The sequence below is a fragment of the Erithacus rubecula genome (genome assembly GCF_903797595.1).
Source record: "Erithacus rubecula genome assembly, chromosome: 5".
Taxonomy (NCBI): Eukaryota; Metazoa; Chordata; class Aves; order Passeriformes; family Muscicapidae; genus Erithacus; species Erithacus rubecula.
The window spans coordinates 13,811,664-13,832,547 of record NC_136687.1 but is presented as its reverse complement, the minus strand read 5'-3'; the positions used below and the strand labels follow the sequence as shown (position 1 = coordinate 13,832,547).

Here is a 20,884-nt window from a genome sequence, read left to right as displayed (position 1 = left end):
AAAATCAGCTCTAAGCTTTCTCTGTTTTTAACTCCAAAGAAAGAACTGTATTGAGGACTGCAGCAATGCTTTTCCTGTTTCAGTGTCATGCTATTGAGGGTCCAGGGCACTCATACAGGGTTTTGAATCTACTCCAGGAAGTCAAACTTCCAGGTATAGCTCTTTTACAGGGCCTGAAAAAATAGCCATAGTGTGTCCCCTTCCTCAGTGCAGGTGTACCAGTAAGATATTGTGGACATCTGGAAAAGTGTACCTGTGCATGGGCATAAAACTGGATGTGCAGAGACATTTTAGTTCTTTTCAGAAATCCTGCCCCACTAAAGAAATGGGACCTTTCCCAGGGAAATGCACTGGGCCAGAATTTCTCTAGCAGCATTTACTCTCTAGAGCACACAGAGGGTGTGCAGAGGGAACACTTCATTTCAGCACAGAAATAAAATGTCGTCGTGCTTAGATTTGTTGGTTAATAACTCAGAGTCTTTGTGGAGGATAAAAAACGAGCTCTAAAAGAAAGAACTGAACCTCTTCAAAGCTTCACATTGTATTCCAGGTATACCTTCACTGTCAACATCCTACCTGAATATTAGCTAATGATTAATACTCCCATTCAAGTGAGGGCTTTGTCACTTTTAGGAGGGGTTGTAAATCCACATGTGCTCTGAATATGCATCAGTTCCTGTAATTTTCAAGTGATTAATACAGGCATTTGACCACGAGAAGTTTCAAGCATCAAAGAGTTGAAACTACATTTCAGTAGAACTTCAGGGAGCACTCTCATTTCTGCCTGGTTCCTTGCTAGCTTATTCAGAAAAACTGATGTTACATTATACATTAAAATTTGTAAGTGTCATCTACATGCAAAATTTTAGCTGTTTCTATGTTTTAAATTGCAGTTAGTGAAACTTTTATGTATACATAAAACAAATTTGGCATACATAACAAATTGGGCAGCCATAGGAAGAGACTTAAAACTTGCTTATTTTGGTACCTATGAGACTTGTCCACCACACGGCTTACTGACCAGACATGAGTCCTGATTTAAAGAAGCCGGCTGGGTGATGGTGTAGTGTAAATGTGGCAAGACTGGAGGCTCACGGGTTTCCCTTTAAAAGGCAGAAGGCGTGGAGAAGCTTTGGGGCTGCCGCTCCTTTGTGCTGCTGGCGGGAGGCAGGGGAGCTGCTGGCTGGGGCAGCTCTGCCACCTGCAGCTCGGCGCAGGAGGAGCACACTGTGCCCAGAGCAGCCTTCCCCAGCGCCAGACAGAGCCCTCCGCGGGCAGGGAAATCGCTAATGCCAGCAGAAACACACCGCTTACGGCATGCAAAAGGTAAAAGAGAGCTTTCGCATCGGTCTTTACTGCTAATCTGTGCTGCTCCCAGAATGAGCATCTGTTCTCAGGACAGAATAAACACCCAGCATTAGAACAAAAATCATAAGGCTGAAACTGTTCATGATGTGGCTGGACTGGTCTCAGAGCTGAATATGACCCCTCACTGATGAAGGCCGGTTTGCTCTCTGCTGATAACTGAGGTATTACAGGAAATTATGCGTGGATCCGTATTCTCAGAACCCTTTAACTCTTGTCTGCAGTGCCATCACGATCTCCTCATATAAGTCCTTTCTTGAAATACACTGTTTTTTGAAACCTGTAAATGCTAGTCCTCACCTCCAAAAAAAAAAAATTTAAAAATAAATCAAATTCTTCCAGATGTTTTACTAACACCAAAGAGAAAAAAACCCCAATCATGCCTTGTTATGTTCCCTGTTTTCACTTCCCTGAGCCCCAAGGTATAGCACTATCATTTTGTCAAGTTGGATCCAAGCCCTCTAATTGATGAATTGTCTGTAGTATCCATATGGAACTCCAGGAAAGTCACTTCCAGTCTATATAATATCAAAATGTGTGCAGGGGTCCCAGTGTGTGCTGGGCACCCACAAATGCAGCACAAAACTGCTGATGCCAGTGATCTCAGTGTGAAGTGTTCACCCCTAGAGCTGGCTCCACCCCACAGCTCTGACAGTGAAACAGTGATGGCTCTGAGTAATGGTCAGACATCACCACAGTGAGCTCAGAAAGATGGCTAGAAACTAATACTAATAATGTGGAGTTCTTTCAGTGGGTTTTAGTACTGCAGAGGGAAAGTTATGATACACATTTTTCCAAATACATTTTAAGAGCTAAAATAAACATAATTTTTCTTTGAACTTTAGGCTTTACACACAATTTAGGCATATTCTAGTGCCTGAAACATCCACATGGAGCTTTGTGTCCTTCTGTGACAGCAAGAGTGATCTGGTGGATCAGATCCAGCATCATCTAGGGCATTTCAGCTGGTACTAGACACCTGTGCACAGGCATATGGATCCCACCTCTAGTGCTGCCTAAGTGTGGAACTCAGAAATATCTGTCTTGTCAAGCATTGCCATTAAAGGTTCTGTATTCCTAGGAATGTAGAAATTATTTCAGTAATCATACATCATCACCACACTAAATCCTTGATGTCTTTAGGCTATTTTCTTGGGTGACTGATTGAAACTGCTTGTAGAAGAGATTGGTTTTGTTGGTGTTCCAAACATTACTAATACAGTATTATAGTAAAAACTTGTACATTTTGGTATTATCCAGTGCTTAAAAAAAAATGTTAAAAAGGATGTTTTGAAGAAATCTCACAGAGGGAGACTAGATGATCTGTGGAGAATAGACAATTTAAGCCTCAGGTTTCTTCTATATGTCAATGAATGCAGGATATAAAACATTTCATTAGCTTTGTTTTAAAAACTGACTCTGTCAACCCAGCCTGCCAGTTACCTGCTCACCAGTGGTTAAAGACAGCAGGTGGTTTTGGCCAATCAAGCTTTTAAATGCATGTTGTTCCCACATTTTTAATCCAGCTTTTTTTAAAAAACCAAGCTACTGATTGTCACTGGCAAGTTCCTTGGACTTAAGATAATTGGAGCACAATCATTTTCTCTTTCAAGGATTTGGGTTTGAGTCACTTTAGATTTCAAGTAGGTCTCAAAGGTCACCAAAAAAGACTCTGAGATTTGATATCAATCATTTTTAATCCAGTTCATTTTACACTTATGCCCAATTCACATGAACTAGATGCATTTAAAACTGTAGAATTCAATGCCCTCCTATTACTCAAGTATCCAAAGCCAACCTTCAAATTTTCAGACTTTAGAGGAAGAAAATGCTTGTGAATTCCCAAAAAACCAGAAGAATTCATGTGAGTGGGTACAGCTCCCAAGTATTCAGAAGATGAGACTTTCCCATGTCCCAAAGTAGGGCCCTCAGTGCCCATATTTTTTTCTCTATGCAAGTGAGATCAGTCAAGCATTTCTACATATTGGGTCTGTATTCAATTTTAATCTTGTGTGTGAAGTGAAAGAGATTATATACAGTATTAGCAGTGAGATATCCACAGGCAGTGGGGACAGAATAGTTCTCAGTGCACATTATAGAGCACAATAGCAAACATCTTTGCCAAGATGATAAAGAAGAAACATTCTCTTTGTTGCCAATAATGAATATCTAGGGAAGAGTAAGTATATCATGAATAAAGTCCCTAAGGAAATGTTGGAAGAACCTACATACATATTTACATATTTTTAGTCCCAGCAGCAGTAGAGCTATGTGAGTCTAGTGCTCTGCCCAGAGTAACTAGTTTGTTCAGAATCATCACAAATATCTTCTTCGTGCTTGCTGCTATCAGCTCCTAATGAGAAAGTTTAGGCAGCTGTGCCAGAAACCCAGACTTTTGAGAGTCAAAACAATGGTGTCCATTATGATCACAAATCTCTTTCTCTCTCACATACACGCATGCACAAAACCTGAGCAAGCACCTGCAGATTTCAGAGTAAATGAATATGAACTCAAAATACAGCACCTTTTTCACAGCATAAATTGGATCCTACATATATTTTAGAACCTGATGATCTTAATTTTTGTTAGAATATTGAACTAGATGAAAATCCAAGCCCAGAGTGCTGTATCTGATAGCATCTTTGTCTATTAGATTATCTTGTAGATATTTATTTACAAAAATATGTAAAAGCTGCGTAAGAAAAACATCAATGAGGCAACTGCAGATTCAATTTCTACACTTGGAAAAAAAAATTTCTCATTCTGAAGCTCTTCATTCTTCCTGCTGTTTTATGTTATCTCTGCTTTAACTGCTGTTAATGAAAGGCTCATCAAACAGCAGTGCCAATACACAGTAATATTTAAATGCTGAATTAGTCTCAGTCTTCATGGCAGCTCCCTTTAACTATTTTTCCTGCATACTTTGCATCCCCATTTATACGAATGAGAGAAGGGTGCACATGGGGAGAGTGTAGCAAGAAACCCAGAGAGAAGAATTTTTCTCCTGTCTTATGTATTTGTAAAATAATAATGGGCAAACATCTCCTGATGAAGTAAATCCTGGATACTCCTTCAGCAAAACTTCCTAAAATTAAGTAAATAATTCAAAACAAGATTTTGCTTAAGTTACACCTTTCTTCAGTTGTCATTCTGAGTTCTAATAATTTGATCAACTTGTTGTCCTACTTCTGTTGGTAAAAAAAAAGCCAAACCTGTCCCTCCTTCTAAATGCAGTTCTGCTTTGAAAAGTGACTAAAAATGATATGCAGGCTCCATGCTTATTCTGTGCCAGCTACTTCTTTATTATATGTGCTCAGTTTGCAAGGAAGGAATCATTTCCTCCTATATACCAGCCCTGCAAATTTCAGGTAGAATCTGTAGGTCAACATGGATTTTTTTTTCTTATTTAGGATGCCTAGAATCCAAGGCTCTGGCAAACAAGACTAAGCCCTCAGTTACACTTGTGAAATTTTGTAGCCTTCTATGGCTTTGAGTGAGGTTTAAATGAGGAAATGATTCTGTGGTGATAAACAGAAGAGAACAGAAAGCAGTGCAGAGCTCTTTCTGCTGAATCTGCTGTGCTAATAGGAGTAGAAAGCAGTGAACAAGAATTGTAATTATTAAGTTAACAGATAGAAAATATATAAGACTCTATTTTAAAAAAGATGTTTGAAATTCCATGTTTTCAGAAATCTCTGTGTTATGTATTCAGTTTTCAAGCAGACAAGAAAAATAAAATGCTTCTCTTTCTTTCTCATATGTGTCATTCATGTGATAGGAAGAGAGTGTATAGTCCCCATACAACAAAAAAAAGCCCAAAATTATCTGGATTATTTGGCATGCAATATCAAAATAAAATATCATTTATAAGAAGTTCTCATTGTAGTGTGCAGCAGGTCAGAAGAATACATTTTACTGTAGGGGAATGATAATCCACTATGGGCATTTTATTATTTATTAATCTTTGCAGCTTTGGCAATGAAGCATGAACATTTTCTAGTCTTTTGAAATCTCTGTAGTCTGGAAGACTAGAGTTGAAGTTTATCTGATGCCTCCAAAAATTACCTATAATAAATAGATAAAATAAAATAAATGGATAATAAATAGCAAGAAAAAGTTTTCCCTATTCAGAGTTTTAATTTTGCAATTCAAGTGCAGATTAAACTTAACTGTATGAGGCATGCTCTGTTAGCAAGAGTAAAAAAAAAATCCAGAAATACAATTATAATTTCCAGCTATGTAAATACTGATCAATGGAGGTTTTGCTTGGATTAAATTATTCTATTCTGATTTTTTTCTTTCAGTTGTGTGTAATACTGGAGCCAATGCAGGAACTGATGTCAAGACATAAAACTTACAATCTAAGTCCTCGAGACTGCTTGAAGACTTGCTTATTTCAAAAATGGCAAAGAATGGTGGCCCCACCAGGTATGTTTCACTTCCAATATTCCACTTATTTTATAGTAAAATTAATAGAGAAGCAGTGGGAAAGTTTACTTATAAAGGAAAGTAATAAAAATTAACAATGCTTCCAAAGCAAGCCTGAAAATTATTCTGATATTTTATGATTTCAGTCTGACACAACTGATTTATAGATGTGCACACTGAGATGGCTTCACCATGGCTAGGATATAATTTAGTACAAAAATATGTGTAGATGAAATGCAAAATGCTACTGGCTCTATTAGAATTCATGGTTTATGTAATCCTGCTTCCTGCTGTGACTCTGAAATTGCAGCTACAATTCATAATTAATTGTCTTTGAGACTAATATCAAGTTATTTACAGGCCTTGACCTAACCTCCTTCCTCTTACACCTCAAAATAATAACTCTCTTTTTCAGATTATAAAGGTTTTTTATATCTAAGAGCGTTCACATGGGTGCTCAGGCCAAATTTTGAGAAGAACAATTTCCCCTCTGTGCTTTGCCAGTGTAAGCAAAGCTGTGTAATTGTCCTGATTGGGTCAGAGTTTTGCAGGCTTGCAGGGCAGGGGCATTAGCACACTTTATGGGCTCTGTGGGGAGCAGCAGTTTTAGAGGTGAAGCCCACACAGGATGCAGAGGGAACCCAAAAGGTGGCTGCTTGTTGCTTGCTGCAGGGATGGCAGAGTAGGGTAAAAATCTCTCTCAGCCTTTTCTCCCTGGCTGAGTTGTTTGAGGCTGTAACCTACATCACAGCAAGACCTGCATTTCTGTGCAGCACCATTTCTTGCTGTGTGATCTTCAGCAAGTTCCACAGTCACCTGAACCATAATAATCATTAGCATCATATCCCATCAGTAAAATACTTTTGAATGCCTTTATAGACAGTGCTGGGACAATAAGCTTTTTTAATCCATCAGAAAAAAAAAATGAAAGCAGAATCCATTGGTTTGGGTCCAAATATAATTCTATGGTTTGTATGTTAAATCTAACACAACTGCTACTATTGAACTTAGAAATTTAAAACTAATGGAAAAAATATTTCAGCATTTCTTGTGGATCATTTTAGTTCATGCTTTACAGTATCTGCCATTTGCTTTCCTTCTTATCATTTTATTGCAGCAGAACCCACAAGACAACCAACAACCAAACGGAGAAAAAGGAAAAACTCTACCAGCAGCACTTCCAACAGTAGTGCTGGGAACAATGCAAATAGCACCAACAGCAAGAAAAAGTCAGCTGCTGCAAACCTGAGTCTATCAAGTCAGGTACCTGTAAGTCTCACTTTCCTTTTAGGCTGAATCACTCACAGTGTTTCCAATCTTTGCATACATTGTAAAGAAGGTGCATTCTTGAGCCAAAACTATCACAAGCAAAAGGCAATCTTGCACAGTGTGCTGTGGAAGCTGGGGAATTAGTGGAGAGGTGTGAAGAAGCTGTTCTGCAGTGCAGCTTTACTGCAGGACCCTCCAACAGAAGTGTCCTGAGGATCAGATGTGATTTTGAAAGGTCTGGGCCAGTTCCCGTTTTTGTCAGGGGGAGCCCCTCCCCTAGTGGTGGGACTCATATTATTATAAAACTTGTTTTTAGACATGGATGAGCCTGGCAGAGCTCATCTGCCAGCTGCTAGGTGAGGATGTGTCCCAGTGGTGCAGGAGTGCTGTACCTGAGGAAGCTGCTGGTCTCTCTGTGTCAGTACCTTACCTCTAATTGGTGCCAGGTTCAGATGCTGAACAGGAACAGGTTGTGATTTTACTTACCTGCAGAGCTTATCTCTTTGTGCAATCACTCCACTTGCAGAGGGTAGATCCTCTGGAATGTGGCTCTCAGCTTATCCACCCTGCTAGCTGTAACTGTTGACATCCTAATTGTATAGGGACACACCAAGTCATTTCCAGAGTAGCAACTGTCTCAGCACCTTAATAATGTCACATTTACTGCCTTAGTCACAATACAGGGGTAAGACCCCTATATTGCAATCAGACCCCAAATTGTGACAAAGTGTGTCTTAGTCAATAAGGAGATAGCTTATGCATTTTAAAGCTGGGGAAATTAATTCAATATTATAGGAACCATAAAGTCATATGCTGGGAATAACATGCAGGTTTTTTTATTGGATTTCTGATCAGCAGACAGGATGGGATTAGGTCTCCTCTGAAACCTGACAAAGAATATAGGCTTTTTGTTAGCACAAAGCAGATACTTCCTAGGAATCTTGAATACCCAGATTAAAAAACTAAAAAAAAAAAAAAAACTAAAAAAAAAAAAAAAAAAAAAAAAGGAATAGACTAACATCAGTGAAATGAAATGAAGATTTTTGTTTAGCAACTGATTTAGCAATCCACTAGTTTACAGCTTTGGGCTTCAGTACATTAAACTCATATTTCCTCCTTGTCATATTAAAATTGGCTCTCACCCCCAGAGTCAGATTCTTTCCCTAATATAGGCATCTCTGTGTTTTTCTGGCAGCACAAAGCAGTCAGAAGGCTGACTACCTGATCTCCTGGTGGCAGGCACCACTCTGCCCCACTGATGGTGTCTGCCAGAAAAACCTTTGGATCAATATTCAACCATATTTAAGGAAAAACTGCAATGAAGTGCAAAACCAAGCAACCAGCTAGTTCCCTGCTGCCTCCAGCTTTAAAGGACAGTAGAATAATTTTCTGTCTGCTACACCCTGCTCAGAGTTCAGCAGGACCAGAATCTGACTCCTGCCTCTCTTCAGCCTGCTTCTCCCTGGAGAGGGGACTTTTGTTGCCTTCAGTGGGGGCTGTGTGCACTTGAATATTTGAATGTGACTGAGCCCTCTGATAGTTACCTGTCACTCCCACTGATATTGAAAGTGACTTCAGGTGCTGAAGGCCACTCCTGACAGATGAAGTAGTCAAGGCTGCTCTTCTGATGGAGATGACAGCTGAGCATCTGAGACATATTGGTGAAGTTTATTATGGGATGAGGGATGGATTTTCAGCCTTCATTTACTTTCAGGATGTTGCATACTCAATGTTTTTCAATATTCTTTGCTTTCTGTACCAGAGTAGCAAAATGGTCCAAACTCTTTTGTATGGAGGGATCAGGCTCCGTTTTTAGGACACTTTTCCATCTGCAAAGGGGAAAATGCTTAACTGCTCGATTTGACATACTAACAGCTCTTCCCATCTTCCCCACAGCAAAGATAGCAAACCAGATGGAATTGATGGTTTGGCCACCCTGTAGAGTAGACAGAACTCAAAATAATTTTAGCATGAGGATATTTTGGTGTAAAACTATTCAACACTTTTCAGTTTAATAAAGAGATGTTATCCCACGCTTCTTCAAAATTATGCATTCTTTGAAGTGGACCTTGTTGCCATTGCTTTCTGAAGATAGCTGCAGGTAGCAGCAACTTGCTTTCTGTTTCTTTCCCATAACTGTACCTTAAAGTTCAGTTTAATTTACAGTATAATTTAGTAGTTATATTTTGTTTCCCTTACATGCAATAGAAGACAAGAGATCCTTTAACACAATTTGACAGTTTTCAATTCACTAAAATATTCGTTTGGCTGTAGAGTTTTCTGTGAATGGGACTTTCCTGCTCAGTAGAAAAAACCCCACCCTACTCACCCCACCCATTCACTTCTAGTGTTAAAAGCATTTCCCCTCTCCTTATTAGAGAAGAGAAATGGAATCACTGCATCTTCTATCCAGATTACTCAAATAACCAGAACTATTTTCAGTTCCATTTTTCTCATCCTCTTCTCTGGAGACCCCCACAATGAGCTCATATCTATATCAACCCTGGACTAATATGAAGTCCTGTATTCCAACTTTCTCTTTTCCTCCAATGATTTCTTCCCTGCCAGCAAAGTCAGTCTCTCCACCATAATCACATCTAATTTCCTGTCCCTTTTATGCTTCTGTGTTGTTTTAACTTTGATAGTAAATTGATCCTGATTAAACAGTGTTTTCTTAGCCTCTGTTCCATGTGATGTTTCTTGGTTAAGGACATTAGTAATTATTCCATTTTGCTCCTACATTAATGCTGCATACATTCTGAACTTACCATACACCTCATCCACACTTCTCACTCACACCATTAACTTCTTTTTCTTTAATGAGGTCTTCATACCTGGAGAGGCCAATGTCCCATGTTCAGGATAGTGTCCAGAAAACAGAAGTACCATCAGCTATAGCAAAGCTTGAAACTTCAGAGTTTTCTCATTTTTCCTACAGCCCCTTCCTGCTCTTCAGATAAATACACTGGTCTGAGAAAATCTTGATTAATGAGGGAATGTTACTTGTCATGTAGACATTCTTCTAGTAGTAGAAGGAGAAGGTTGTGCCATTTCCTCCACCTGCATTATTTTATGATCAGTTGCCAGGCAGGGATAGTGAGGACAATGCAGAGCCAAGCTCAGAAAGAGAAATCACATGATTGTGTTTCCATGCATGGGTCAGGTTGTCACTGCATCCTGAAGTTCAGTTGTTAAAGCCTAATCAATCAGTATCATTTGTGCTCCTTGTGTTGCCCTCAATTTATTAAATATATTAATAAATTTATTATTTAATATATTTATTAAATTTATTAGCACTTCCACAGTGCTGATTCATTCTGATACATCTCTAGTGACAATCCATAAAAGCATCTAAAGGGTCTCTGCTAGTGGGTGGGTATCTTCCCTCATCAGGAATTTGAAAATGTTCACTTTCAGTCCATCCTCTTAGCTCTAACTATTGTTTATAGTTTCTCAACTGTGATAAATAAAATACAAAGTCTTCTCCTTTTGACAGTCACTTGCAGTCTACTGTACCCATTTTCTCTTATGATGGTGGGATAAACTGTGGTTTCTGTGATTCTGTTGATTCTCAGACCTTCAGCATCTCTTCTCAACCTGACTCTTCAGGCCAAAGTCCCTTGTTTAATACCTTTTATATGTATTATATTTTTCCTACATATTCCCTACATTCTTAATACAAATGCAGTAAGCCAGTGTGTCTCATGATTGCACCACACAACTCATTCTCAGGCTGGCCCATTCCTTGACCAGTGATGCTTTTGACCCAAATCTGTAGGTGCTGAGGCAACACACTGTAGTGTGGTGAAAGTGGAACTAAGTGCTGCTAAAGTCAGTCCAATAGCACAAGTACAAAAACATTTTTCTCACCAGAAGTTTACTTTTTTCAGGCTCTCATGAGTGCAGGCTCAGTACTGCCAGTGCTTCCCATAAAACCATAAAACCATTGACTGGTTTTAATGCAGAAAGAAAACAAACAGGACAGGGACCCAGAAACTGTAGTCTGCTCATTTGCCTTGGTGTCAGCAGATGCCAGTAATTTAAACTTGGATCTGTTCATATTCTCAACCACATATGATCTTTGGAAGGCTCATTGGGCAGAAACTGGAGTTACCAATTTCCACTTTGCTCTAGACAAAGAGCAAAGCTGGACAAGAGTCCTTCTGCAAGGTTCATAGAAAACCTGCCTTCCCATCATTTTAAAGAGGTTAGTTACCTAATTTGGGTGTGTCATTGTCTTACCACTTACACAGTACTAATAATTTCCTCTAGTGTTTGAAGCTAGCTGCAACATTTTCCCAAGCCTTTGCTCAGTTTTCAGACATTCTTACTGGCTAAAATTATATTCCTTAGCATTTTTCATATTCTTCTGTTTCAAATAAAACTTTCTTCAAAGCCCAAACCCTTGTACTTTAGAGCAGTGATTTGTATTTAAGCAAGGTCATCAGAAGGGGTCCATACAGCTATTTTCACCTAAATGTTACTCTGTTAAGTTTAATTAAAACAGTTTAATTGGTCCATTTTCCTATATTTAAAACTTGATAGCCATCCATAACTCTCACAAATTCTAAGAACCATTGCTCTATGCTGCTCCCAGTCACCACCACAGAAATTAATAGGTGGATTTTGCTTTCATTTACTAAAGAAGATAAGTGTAATGCTCTAACCATGAACTCAGTGAAATATCATGTATTGGAAAGAATAAAGCATCACTACATTCCACTGTGTAAATGAAACATTCTTTGTTCCATCCAGAGTCTTAAGTAGAACCTTCTTGCACTCTTTAAGGAAGCTACTTACCTCAATATTCTCTTTTTGTAGCTCTCTATAACCTCCTCAGAAGACAAATCCATAAATAAACCTGCTGATGTGGAAGGGAGCAATACAATCTCTTATGTGTTTCAGAAAGGGGAAAATTTAGGTGGTTTGTAATGGATGTTGTGGAACCAGAGCTGCAGTTCCAGGGCCAGAGATTACTGTCAGAAATTATCCCATGTCTCAAAACCATGCAATTCAGAATCTAAGATTTAGTAGTAAGGAGGTGAGAGAGAATAACTTTCTTTCCAGTTCTTGTGCTTTAGGAAAAACATTCCAAACAAGGACAGAATGTCAAGTTAACAGTGAGAATTATGATGAGATGTGAAATATTTTTCTCTAGAAACTGTTTACTCTGAAACCTAATTAAAATGTCAGTTCTGTTTCTAAAGATCATTTCAATACCAACATCAGTCTGATGCTGTTCTCATGGAAGCATTGACCATTATGGGTGTGGGCAGCAGCAGGGCTCTCAGTCATTAATAATTTTTGTGCCAAGGAGATAAAATGTCAATTATTAAAATAAATACCACTAACACAATTCCATAAGAACGAAAGCAGGAGGAGGAACCCTTCTTCTTTTGACTTAGCACTTAGATGTATGTTATCAGCTAAAACAAGTGCAACTTTCAGTCCTTGAAAGGATGAGATATACTTGAATTATATATTTAAGAGTTTTAATTACCTAAGGCTTGTGAAGTTTGTCTACTTCCATAGGCTCTGACAACAGAGCCATGGACTGATCACTGTAACACACTGGGCTATACACACTATGTATTAACAGCAGCAAAGATGGCAGGTTCAGGGATGTGGAATTTTACATGACTCACCAGATATTTTTACCTTCAAACTTCACTAAGACATTGTTTAGATGTAGAATGATCCAAAGTTTAAAAGTGTAGTCACTAAACTGGGCAGAGCAGAGCTAAATTTTGAGGCTTGGTATAAAAAATTATAAAACCTAGTAATGACCAGTCTGTTAAATAGAAGTGCTTGCATTTGAGTGTTGTGTGAAGTGATCTCTGTGTATAGTTTATATGCATCAATTTAAGTTTGGGTGGCAACTAGGGTTATTACAGGTATGATATACATGAAAGCTGCTTTTGTGGTTATATTATAAAATACTACATTTCTATCACAGAATGTAAAACAACCACTGCTTTATTTACAGTGCTTCACTACAACCATATTTTACTATCATGAGACATTCCTTGACCAAAAATGTTGTTTCTAATCACAGAGTAAATTAATAAGATTGAGTGACTACAGTCTAAATTTTTTTAAACTAATCTAGTCAAATATGTGCTACCATAACTAGGCCATAGCAGTGTGTGCTGCCATGCAAGAGACTAGGGTTTAATTCTTGGATTCTGCTTCTCACTCCATGAGCAGGAGCTAGGAGCACTCCAGAGCTGCAGCCTCAACCCTGGGAGGGATGGAGCCTTGTGTCATTCAACAGCAGTGACCCCCACTGGCCAATTTAAGGAGAAGCATTGAGGGGCTCTAAAAGGAGTCACTTCCAGTCCTCCTCAGAGGTTGGTGGTCATTGCACGGGATCTAGTGAGTGGAGGTTCAATGGGGTGCACTTGGTGGGGAATTCAGCTTTCAGTCTGAGGAGCAGAATCCTCTGGGGAGGAGACAGCATGTGCGCTTCCTGAGACACTATTTTTGCCTGATGCAACTATAAGTGGCAAGATTGTCAAGAATTTTTTCTCAGATGTCCTGTGACAAATGCTGTGATATCTATCTTTTAAATAGAGGGAAAACTCCACTAACCTCAATAAAACTGTAGTTCAATTCCCAGAGAGAGAGAGAGAGACTCAATAGCATAGAGGGAAACACAAGTGCAAATTGTTTTCTCAGGGGGAGTCATTATAGGAATGGAATAATATTTGCAATGAACCTGAGAAATTAGAGGTAGAAATACTCAAAAGGTCATTGAACATCTCCCCACTGATGCACGAATGTTTCCTACCACAGATTGAGATTTTTTCCCAGCCTAGTGTTAGGTGACCTGAGCAGTAAAAGTAGCCCTGTTCCAGTGGGATCACTAATCCTCAGCTTGCCATTATCAGGAACATTGTCCTAGCAGTTTACTTAATGCCATCTTAGTAGCCTAGTCTACATCTCCTCAGCTTGGCCTAGAGTGATTGTCTTCCTTTCAGCACTTGCAGCGGTTGAGCATATTTCCCCTCCCAATCATTTTGTGGACATAAAACATATTTAATTCTTCCACATGGCCTCCCCAGCCAGCTGTTGCAGCCCCGCAGTGATTTTTGATGCATTTGTGTAAGTCTCATCCGAGTCACTGACCCCTTGCTGGTGTGGCAACAGAGAGAGCTTGAGGCCTGTCCTTGAGAATGCCAAAGTGAAAGGAGCTGTTGCCACCTCGGTCTGTTGGTGTGTCCAGGCACTGAGGTCCCTTCTGCCTGCCCTGTGTCGCTGCACAGCACACCCAGCTCGCTGTCCTCTGCACGTCTCTGCCGTCATCGATGCTCTCGCAGTGCACGGGGGCCAGGGCTGGCTCAGCGCTGCACACTCAATATTGCCTGTTGGTTAGGGAGATGGGAGAAATTAGAATAAACTTTTGCTTATGAACACCTTTGTCTTTTAAACTTCTATGTCACAAAGCTGTGAGGCTTTTTAACCAAGTAGTTTATGGATACATGGAGTAACAAAACAGACTAAGACAAGAAGAAATAATGTAACAATTTTCATATACTCACAATTTTTTTACATGGCACAGGCTGAAAATATGACACAAACATTCTTCTGTAACATGCCAGCCTTTGCTGATGGGTATCAAGAAACAGTGTAAACATTTGCAGGCAATAATTTGTATTGTTTTGTGGTGAAGGAAGTAGATATCTGATTAAAAAGAAACCTTATTAAATGCAAACATTTGTCTTCTGTTTGCTTTTAACATTCATAAGGAGGAACAGATCCTCTAAAAAATGAATCTGTTGTTCACTAGGATTCTTGGAAAGGCTTGTTAAATCAGCAGGAACAGAGCTACACATCTGGAATTACTGCACTTCTACCAAGCGCTACCTGGTGCCCTGACACCTGAGCTGCATGAAAAGATGCATCCCACATAATTCTTTAGCTGTTAGCACAGCAGCCTGACTCTCCCTCGAACAGGGAGAACAAGACAGCTCTCTGGCTTTGCACCTTTGCTTTCCAATCTCAAGTTTGCACCTTTCTATCCCATGCTGCTTAGGTTTTTTTGCAGCAAATCTGTGATGCACTGGAGTACAGTGGGCGGTTTACTTGTTTTCATGGAAGGACAATTTGTACTTAAAGCAATGATTAGATGAATTCTTTCTTTCCTGCATGCTTTAGTTTCTGATGAGTACTAGTTTCATCAGTGTAATTATAATTAGCACTCTTCATCTTGCTTTTACGGTACCAGCTGGACAGATTGGTCCTCTTACTGCACAGATTGGCGGCAGGGTTGCCTACATGGAGTTAGGTGACAGGCACCATGAAATAACAGATGGTAAATTCAGGGCTTGTTGGCAATCAGCAGGTTTTTGCTAATGACTTAATTAGCTATGCAAATTGTCAAATCAGTGTGAACATTGTTTTTATCGAAAACTTTACCTAAATTAATTACCATAATTAAGTAGCAGAATGTCAAGTATATTGGATGCGTAAAAGGGCTTGGCTGGCTATGGATAAGAGAGTTTCCATCTTTATTAGAGTGCTGTGCTCCACGTTTGAGAAGTCTGAGGATAAGAAATGTGGTTTCTTTTAAACTACTTTTAAAATACGCATTTCACCAAGTTCCAACTGAGATGCACCCTGGTGTCTTTCCAAAGAAAATGGCTCAGGAAGGATTTACTGGATAAAGGCTACATATTTCCAGAAGTTTGAAGGCAGTTTCATAGCCTGTTTGTTTGCTAAAAATCAGGCATATTTTTCAGCCTACCTGCTTTTCAGTTCTGGGGTTGCTGAGATCCAGAGCCATGAGCATGCGGCTATAGAGATGTGTTATAGTTTTTAATAGTTTTTCTCATTATATTAGAAATAAAGTGTAAGCATCTGTCCTTGTTCCTACTATGTGGGAACTTTTAACTCTGTTGTTCAAATGTCACAAAGTTAAAGAGATGCAAATTCTCTAACCTAATTTTTTTAAGTTGATTTTTTCTCTCTCAAGGTTTCCATATAACAAATATTGGGTGCTGTTCACAGGATGTGATGGTGGTAGGAGAACCAACTCTGATGGGAGGCGAATTTGGGGATGAAGACGAAAGGCTTATCACTAGATTAGAGAATACACAGTATGATGCAGCAAATGGCATGGATGATGAAGAAGATTTCAACAATTCACCTGCACTGGGAAATAACAGCCCGTGGAACAGCAAACCTCCTGCAAACCAGGAGACTAAATCTGAAAACCCCACACCACAAGCTTCCCAATAGGTTATTCTGCAGCAGTGCCCACTGCAATGTACCTCCGTGGGCTATTAATTACTATTTCACACCATTCTTCAAAATAAAATTTAAAAGAAACACCTTTCAAATTATACAGTATCTGTTTCTAAACTAAAGCTATCCAACTTTTTTTGTTAGGGAAAACTCTTGTATAAGCTTCCATATACATTTCTTGGAAGTGTTGTCATACAATTGGATACTGGCACTGACCTCAATTAAAATAATTGAAAATTAAACTGCATCTCATGGCAAATTTCTGACAGTGCATTCTATTGGAAGGGGTTGTTTTTTTCCTCATCAAACAATGGCCATATTTTAACAAGTCATCAGTGCTCAGGATCTCATTAACATAACTATGTAAAACTTTTTACAATTGTAATATATTTTCTGCTTTTCAACTTGCACCTGAAATTTCTTGTTTCAGAAAATGATCAGCTTTTAAGGAAAAGTAATTAAAAGTAACTTCTGTTCATTCTTTTACTTTTCTTTCATCAGTTAATCATTTAAAGGATCCAGCATTTTTAATTTACATTTAGCTGATGTCAGTAGATACTCTGTCCATGATTTAATAAAAATACTGAAACAAGAAATGTCTTTTTTTCATCGAAGACATGAGAAATATTTTTATGTGGAAAAAGACACCCAGTCCTATGAGAGTTTATGCTTTGTAAAATTGCTGTCGATCCAGATATTTTAAAGCCATGTAATCCATTAACTTTGTGGGCAGCTTAATAAATCTAAAACTTTTGTGTTTTTATTATTGTATCTGAGTTGGCTTTGTTGTTATTTCTTTTCATAGTATATTTCTTGTATAATATTTTTGTAAAGCCCTCATTTTTTGTTTTACTTTTTTGTTTTGTTTTGGTTTTTATTCCGGTGTATTTATGTGAAACTTTATAAAAGAAACTAATTTTTTTCATTTACATATTAATATGTTCAACTCATCATGTAAAGACACAGTGAGTCAGTGTGTTATATAATACAACTGTATTTTATGTATGCTTTGCCAATAAGTGTGCCAATAAACTGTGTTAACAAACGTGCTCTTACACAGTGCATTTACAGTTCCTTGTATCCACAACACACACACCTGTGTCCAGGATCATGCACCAGGAATTAGTGTTTCACTGAATTGCAGTTTTTTCCTGCTAAAGGGAAAGCCTGTGGTTTGGTGTGAATGGCTTGCAGCTCATTTGATGCTCTTGTTGTAACAATACCAATGTGCACGCCACAGGTGAGTTACAGCAGTGAGAGCTGAGTGTCAGGGAGTGCTGGGCATCCAGCCTGAACTTTGCATCCCTTGCCTTCCAGGGCTTATCAGAGCAGGGATTCCACTCTGCTGAATTCTGTCTGATAGTTTTATGATGAGTCCCTCAACTGGCAATGAAAGGATTTTTAAAATCCTCCTTTCTTTGCTTTGCTATTGTATCAATTGTTCACGGGCGCCAGTGACACCCCTGCAGTGGTGCAGCTCTGGGCACAGCCAGCCTGCAAAGCCCTGGGCTGAGCTGGAGGACTGAGGCACACCCCACACACCCAGGCACCTGGGAAGCCCTGCAAGGTGCACCCTGAGACTGGCAGACACAGGGAGAAATGTTGGCAGAGATGCTGAATCTACAACTCCTGCAGGGGAGTGCTGTTTTGTTCTTCCATGAAACTCTGCTTTCAATGTTGCTGACGTTGTAAGAGCAGCTGAAGAACTCCTCAGGTTTTTTTGAGTGGCTGTACATATACCCAGAAGACAGCCTAGGGATATGTGTCTCCTTAGCATATACACATATTTTTTAACCATGCTTTGCTGGATGTGATTCTACCAAACAGGTTTGAAACCACCACTGCAGAAGGAATACAAGGCAAAGTAGCCTGTGTGACCACTTGGTTTTCAGTGAGAGACAGCTCCCAGGAGCCAGCCTTGGCCCCTGATGTGAGATCCTGCAAGAAAAAAACTTGTTCAATGAATTTTGGCACCCATGGCACTCCTTGCAGGCAGATAGACTAAAAGACACCCCAAGCTCTAGAGCACACAGGATATAAACTAGAATTTTAAACTAGCTAAATTACAAACATATAGCCATGCTACTCCTTTGTAACACTTTCAGGATGTAAGAAACTCTGTTTTTATTATCCTTACAGTGTCTATATCAGCCCTGATTTTTCCATGTAAATAATTAAATTCACAACGTATTCCGTTAAGGGATCTCTGGCTTCTATATAACCACTATAACATTACAATTATACACTGTAATTCTAATGTTCAAGAACACTAATCATTCATATTACATCTCCATGAGCACACTCTCAAAGGCGTTCCTTATTATTAATCTTTCAAGACTGGCACTACTATTTCAATTTTTAAAAGATTTATGATGTGATATTACTCCTGTTGTTTCAGTAAATAAACACAGGAACACTTGAAAAATGGGCAACAGACTCCTTAGAGTGCTGTCCTTGAATTAATCTCCAAGGACACTTTCACCATATCTCCTCAAAACCCTCATCTACAAGCTATCAATCCACCCTATTGTGGTTAGGGTGAACAACAGACACAGCTAGCTGATTTTATTTATTCACTTATTTATTCATAAAAGAAATGTCCAAAAGGGACCAGCTTGAGGAAGTGGCTGAGATGGGCAGCAGCTGCACATGCAGTCTCCTCACTGCTGAATCCTTCACTCCCATGCCCCAGGCTGCTGCATGAGATTTTCATTTCATGTTTGAAATTACAGGGTAGATTCAAGACAGAGCCTGTGATCCCATTCCTGATCCTAAGAGCTCATGCCCTGTCCTCAGGAATTGTCCCCAGGGGTTGAGGATTACAGAACAGTGATCACATGAACGAATGGATTTTATGGCTTTCAGCTGGGGTTGTCATTAAGTGTCACTGTGGCTTCCATGTGCTCCATGACTGCCTGGCACAGAGCAGTGGGAAAGGTGGATAAACACCACAGGTGAGTTGAAGCAACAGGTTTGTAAGAGCTGAGGCTGAAGCCTGAAGAATGGAAGCTGGGAAGCAATAGTTAATTTTACTGTAATCTAATCTCACCACCTACCAGAACATTGTATCTCTCTTAGAATTTGGAAGGAAATAATGTTTTTGGCACTTCCCCCTGGGGAGCCCTGAAGCTATTAAAAGGAGGAAGGAAACTTATCTCGTGATGTTGAAATACTTTCAAAAAGAAAGCTCTTGTTTGTTTTAGCTAAATGGAGGGAAATGCTGGCCCTGAGAAGTGCCCGTGCAAATCAGAAGGAGGAAATTCCAGGAGTTTACTTGGAAAAGCTGGATCACATAATTAGTAAAGTGACCAAATACGAACACTGATAACCAAGCTGGTTGCTGTTACAAAGAATTTAAATCATGGAAGAGTAATAAGCATTGGTGGGTTTTGATTGTTCTTTGAATTGCTTTGTTTGAGGATTTTTATTTTTGGGGGGGAGTTCTTTGTTCAGCAAGGTCCATTTCTTAGAGAATTTCCAACTCCCATGAATCACCAGCTGCTCTCACCAGCTGCCCCTTTAGAGAACATTGCAGTTCCTAAAGCTCCTTCTTTCTCTCTTTCACAACAAGCAAAGCTAAGCAGCATTTACAAATTTGTAATCTCTTCAGAAAGCAGGTTTTCTCAGGTTTCATCATCTTTGCATTGATATGTATGTGTCTAATAATGTGGTAGGATAATTCAATTTGGAAAGGACCTTGGGAGGTATAACTAGTATTTGAATTCTTTCAGCATCACAGACCTCTATGAAAGCCAGGAGTAATTTTTACTCTTGGTCCTGGACAAGTTACTGCTCTCAAACATTTGGGAAGTGACCAAGTTGTGTCCTTGGGGAACAGAGTGAAAGCATGCCATCCCAGAGAGCTGAGGATGCCAAGGATGATCAGTCAAAATATGCAGGAAGACACCGGGGTTAGAGGGGGAGGAAACTTCCAAAGGGAAAGGTAAAATACTAAACACCACTGGGTGTTCCCTAACACCAGGGTGGAGAGAGGCTCCCTACCCAGCCATGGCTGCAAAACACCATTAAAGGAGTCTAAATGATAGAACAGACTAAATTTTGCAATTTCACAGCCTCCATGAAAATCCCATTTTAGCAAAGACAGGATGAAAGAGAAAACATGAATGATTGATATTGAAGAAAACCCAGTTTGTGTCTAATATATCCTGGAGAAACTGCTAATGGAAATTGAATAGTCCTGAAAATATTTCCTGAGACTGCAACTCTGATCAAGTAGCCCTATGGTGATATACTGCATGTCCAAATTAAAGCTGCCCTGGGGCAATTGTAACCCCAGCAGCTGGTTTTACTGAGCAGGACTGGATGATTTGTATGGTTTTTTTAGCTTTTTGACAGCATATTTTTATACAAGGCTAAGGCCTGAATCTTCTACTATGTAAGAGGAGCTACTGAATATTTAACACCCCATAGAACTGATGTTACTCCAGCAGGTTATTATGCTCTATTAGGAAGCCTGGTGGTACCCCAGCATTGCAGAATGGCAGGTGGTACCTTTAGAGAGAGTCACTTATGGAAGTTTCTAAATTTATGGATCACCCTCATACATTTCTTGAGA

At 39.4% G+C, this 20,884-nt stretch overlaps 1 protein-coding gene across 11 annotated transcripts in view; it reads left to right on the top strand.

The window, feature by feature from the left end:
- LDB2 (LIM domain binding 2) overlaps positions 1-17,353 on the top strand; it is a 212,120-nt gene extending 194,767 nt beyond the window's left edge. For 2 of the 11 annotated variants that reach the window (XM_079307441.1, XM_079307442.1), the window contains 3 exons: positions 5,670-5,793; positions 6,911-7,062; positions 16,072-17,353. In XM_079307441.1, coding sequence (XP_079163567.1) covers positions 5,670-5,793; positions 6,911-7,062; positions 16,072-16,302 — 507 coding nt within the window. In that variant the 3' untranslated portion in view covers positions 16,303-17,353. Of the gene's footprint in view, positions 1-5,669; positions 5,794-6,910; positions 7,063-13,269; positions 13,413-16,036 lie in introns of all 11 variants that reach the window. The other 9 variants (XM_079307444.1, XM_079307445.1, XM_079307443.1 and 6 more) reach the window with 9 other exon arrangements.
- Positions 17,354-20,884: the final 3,531 nt, after the last annotated feature.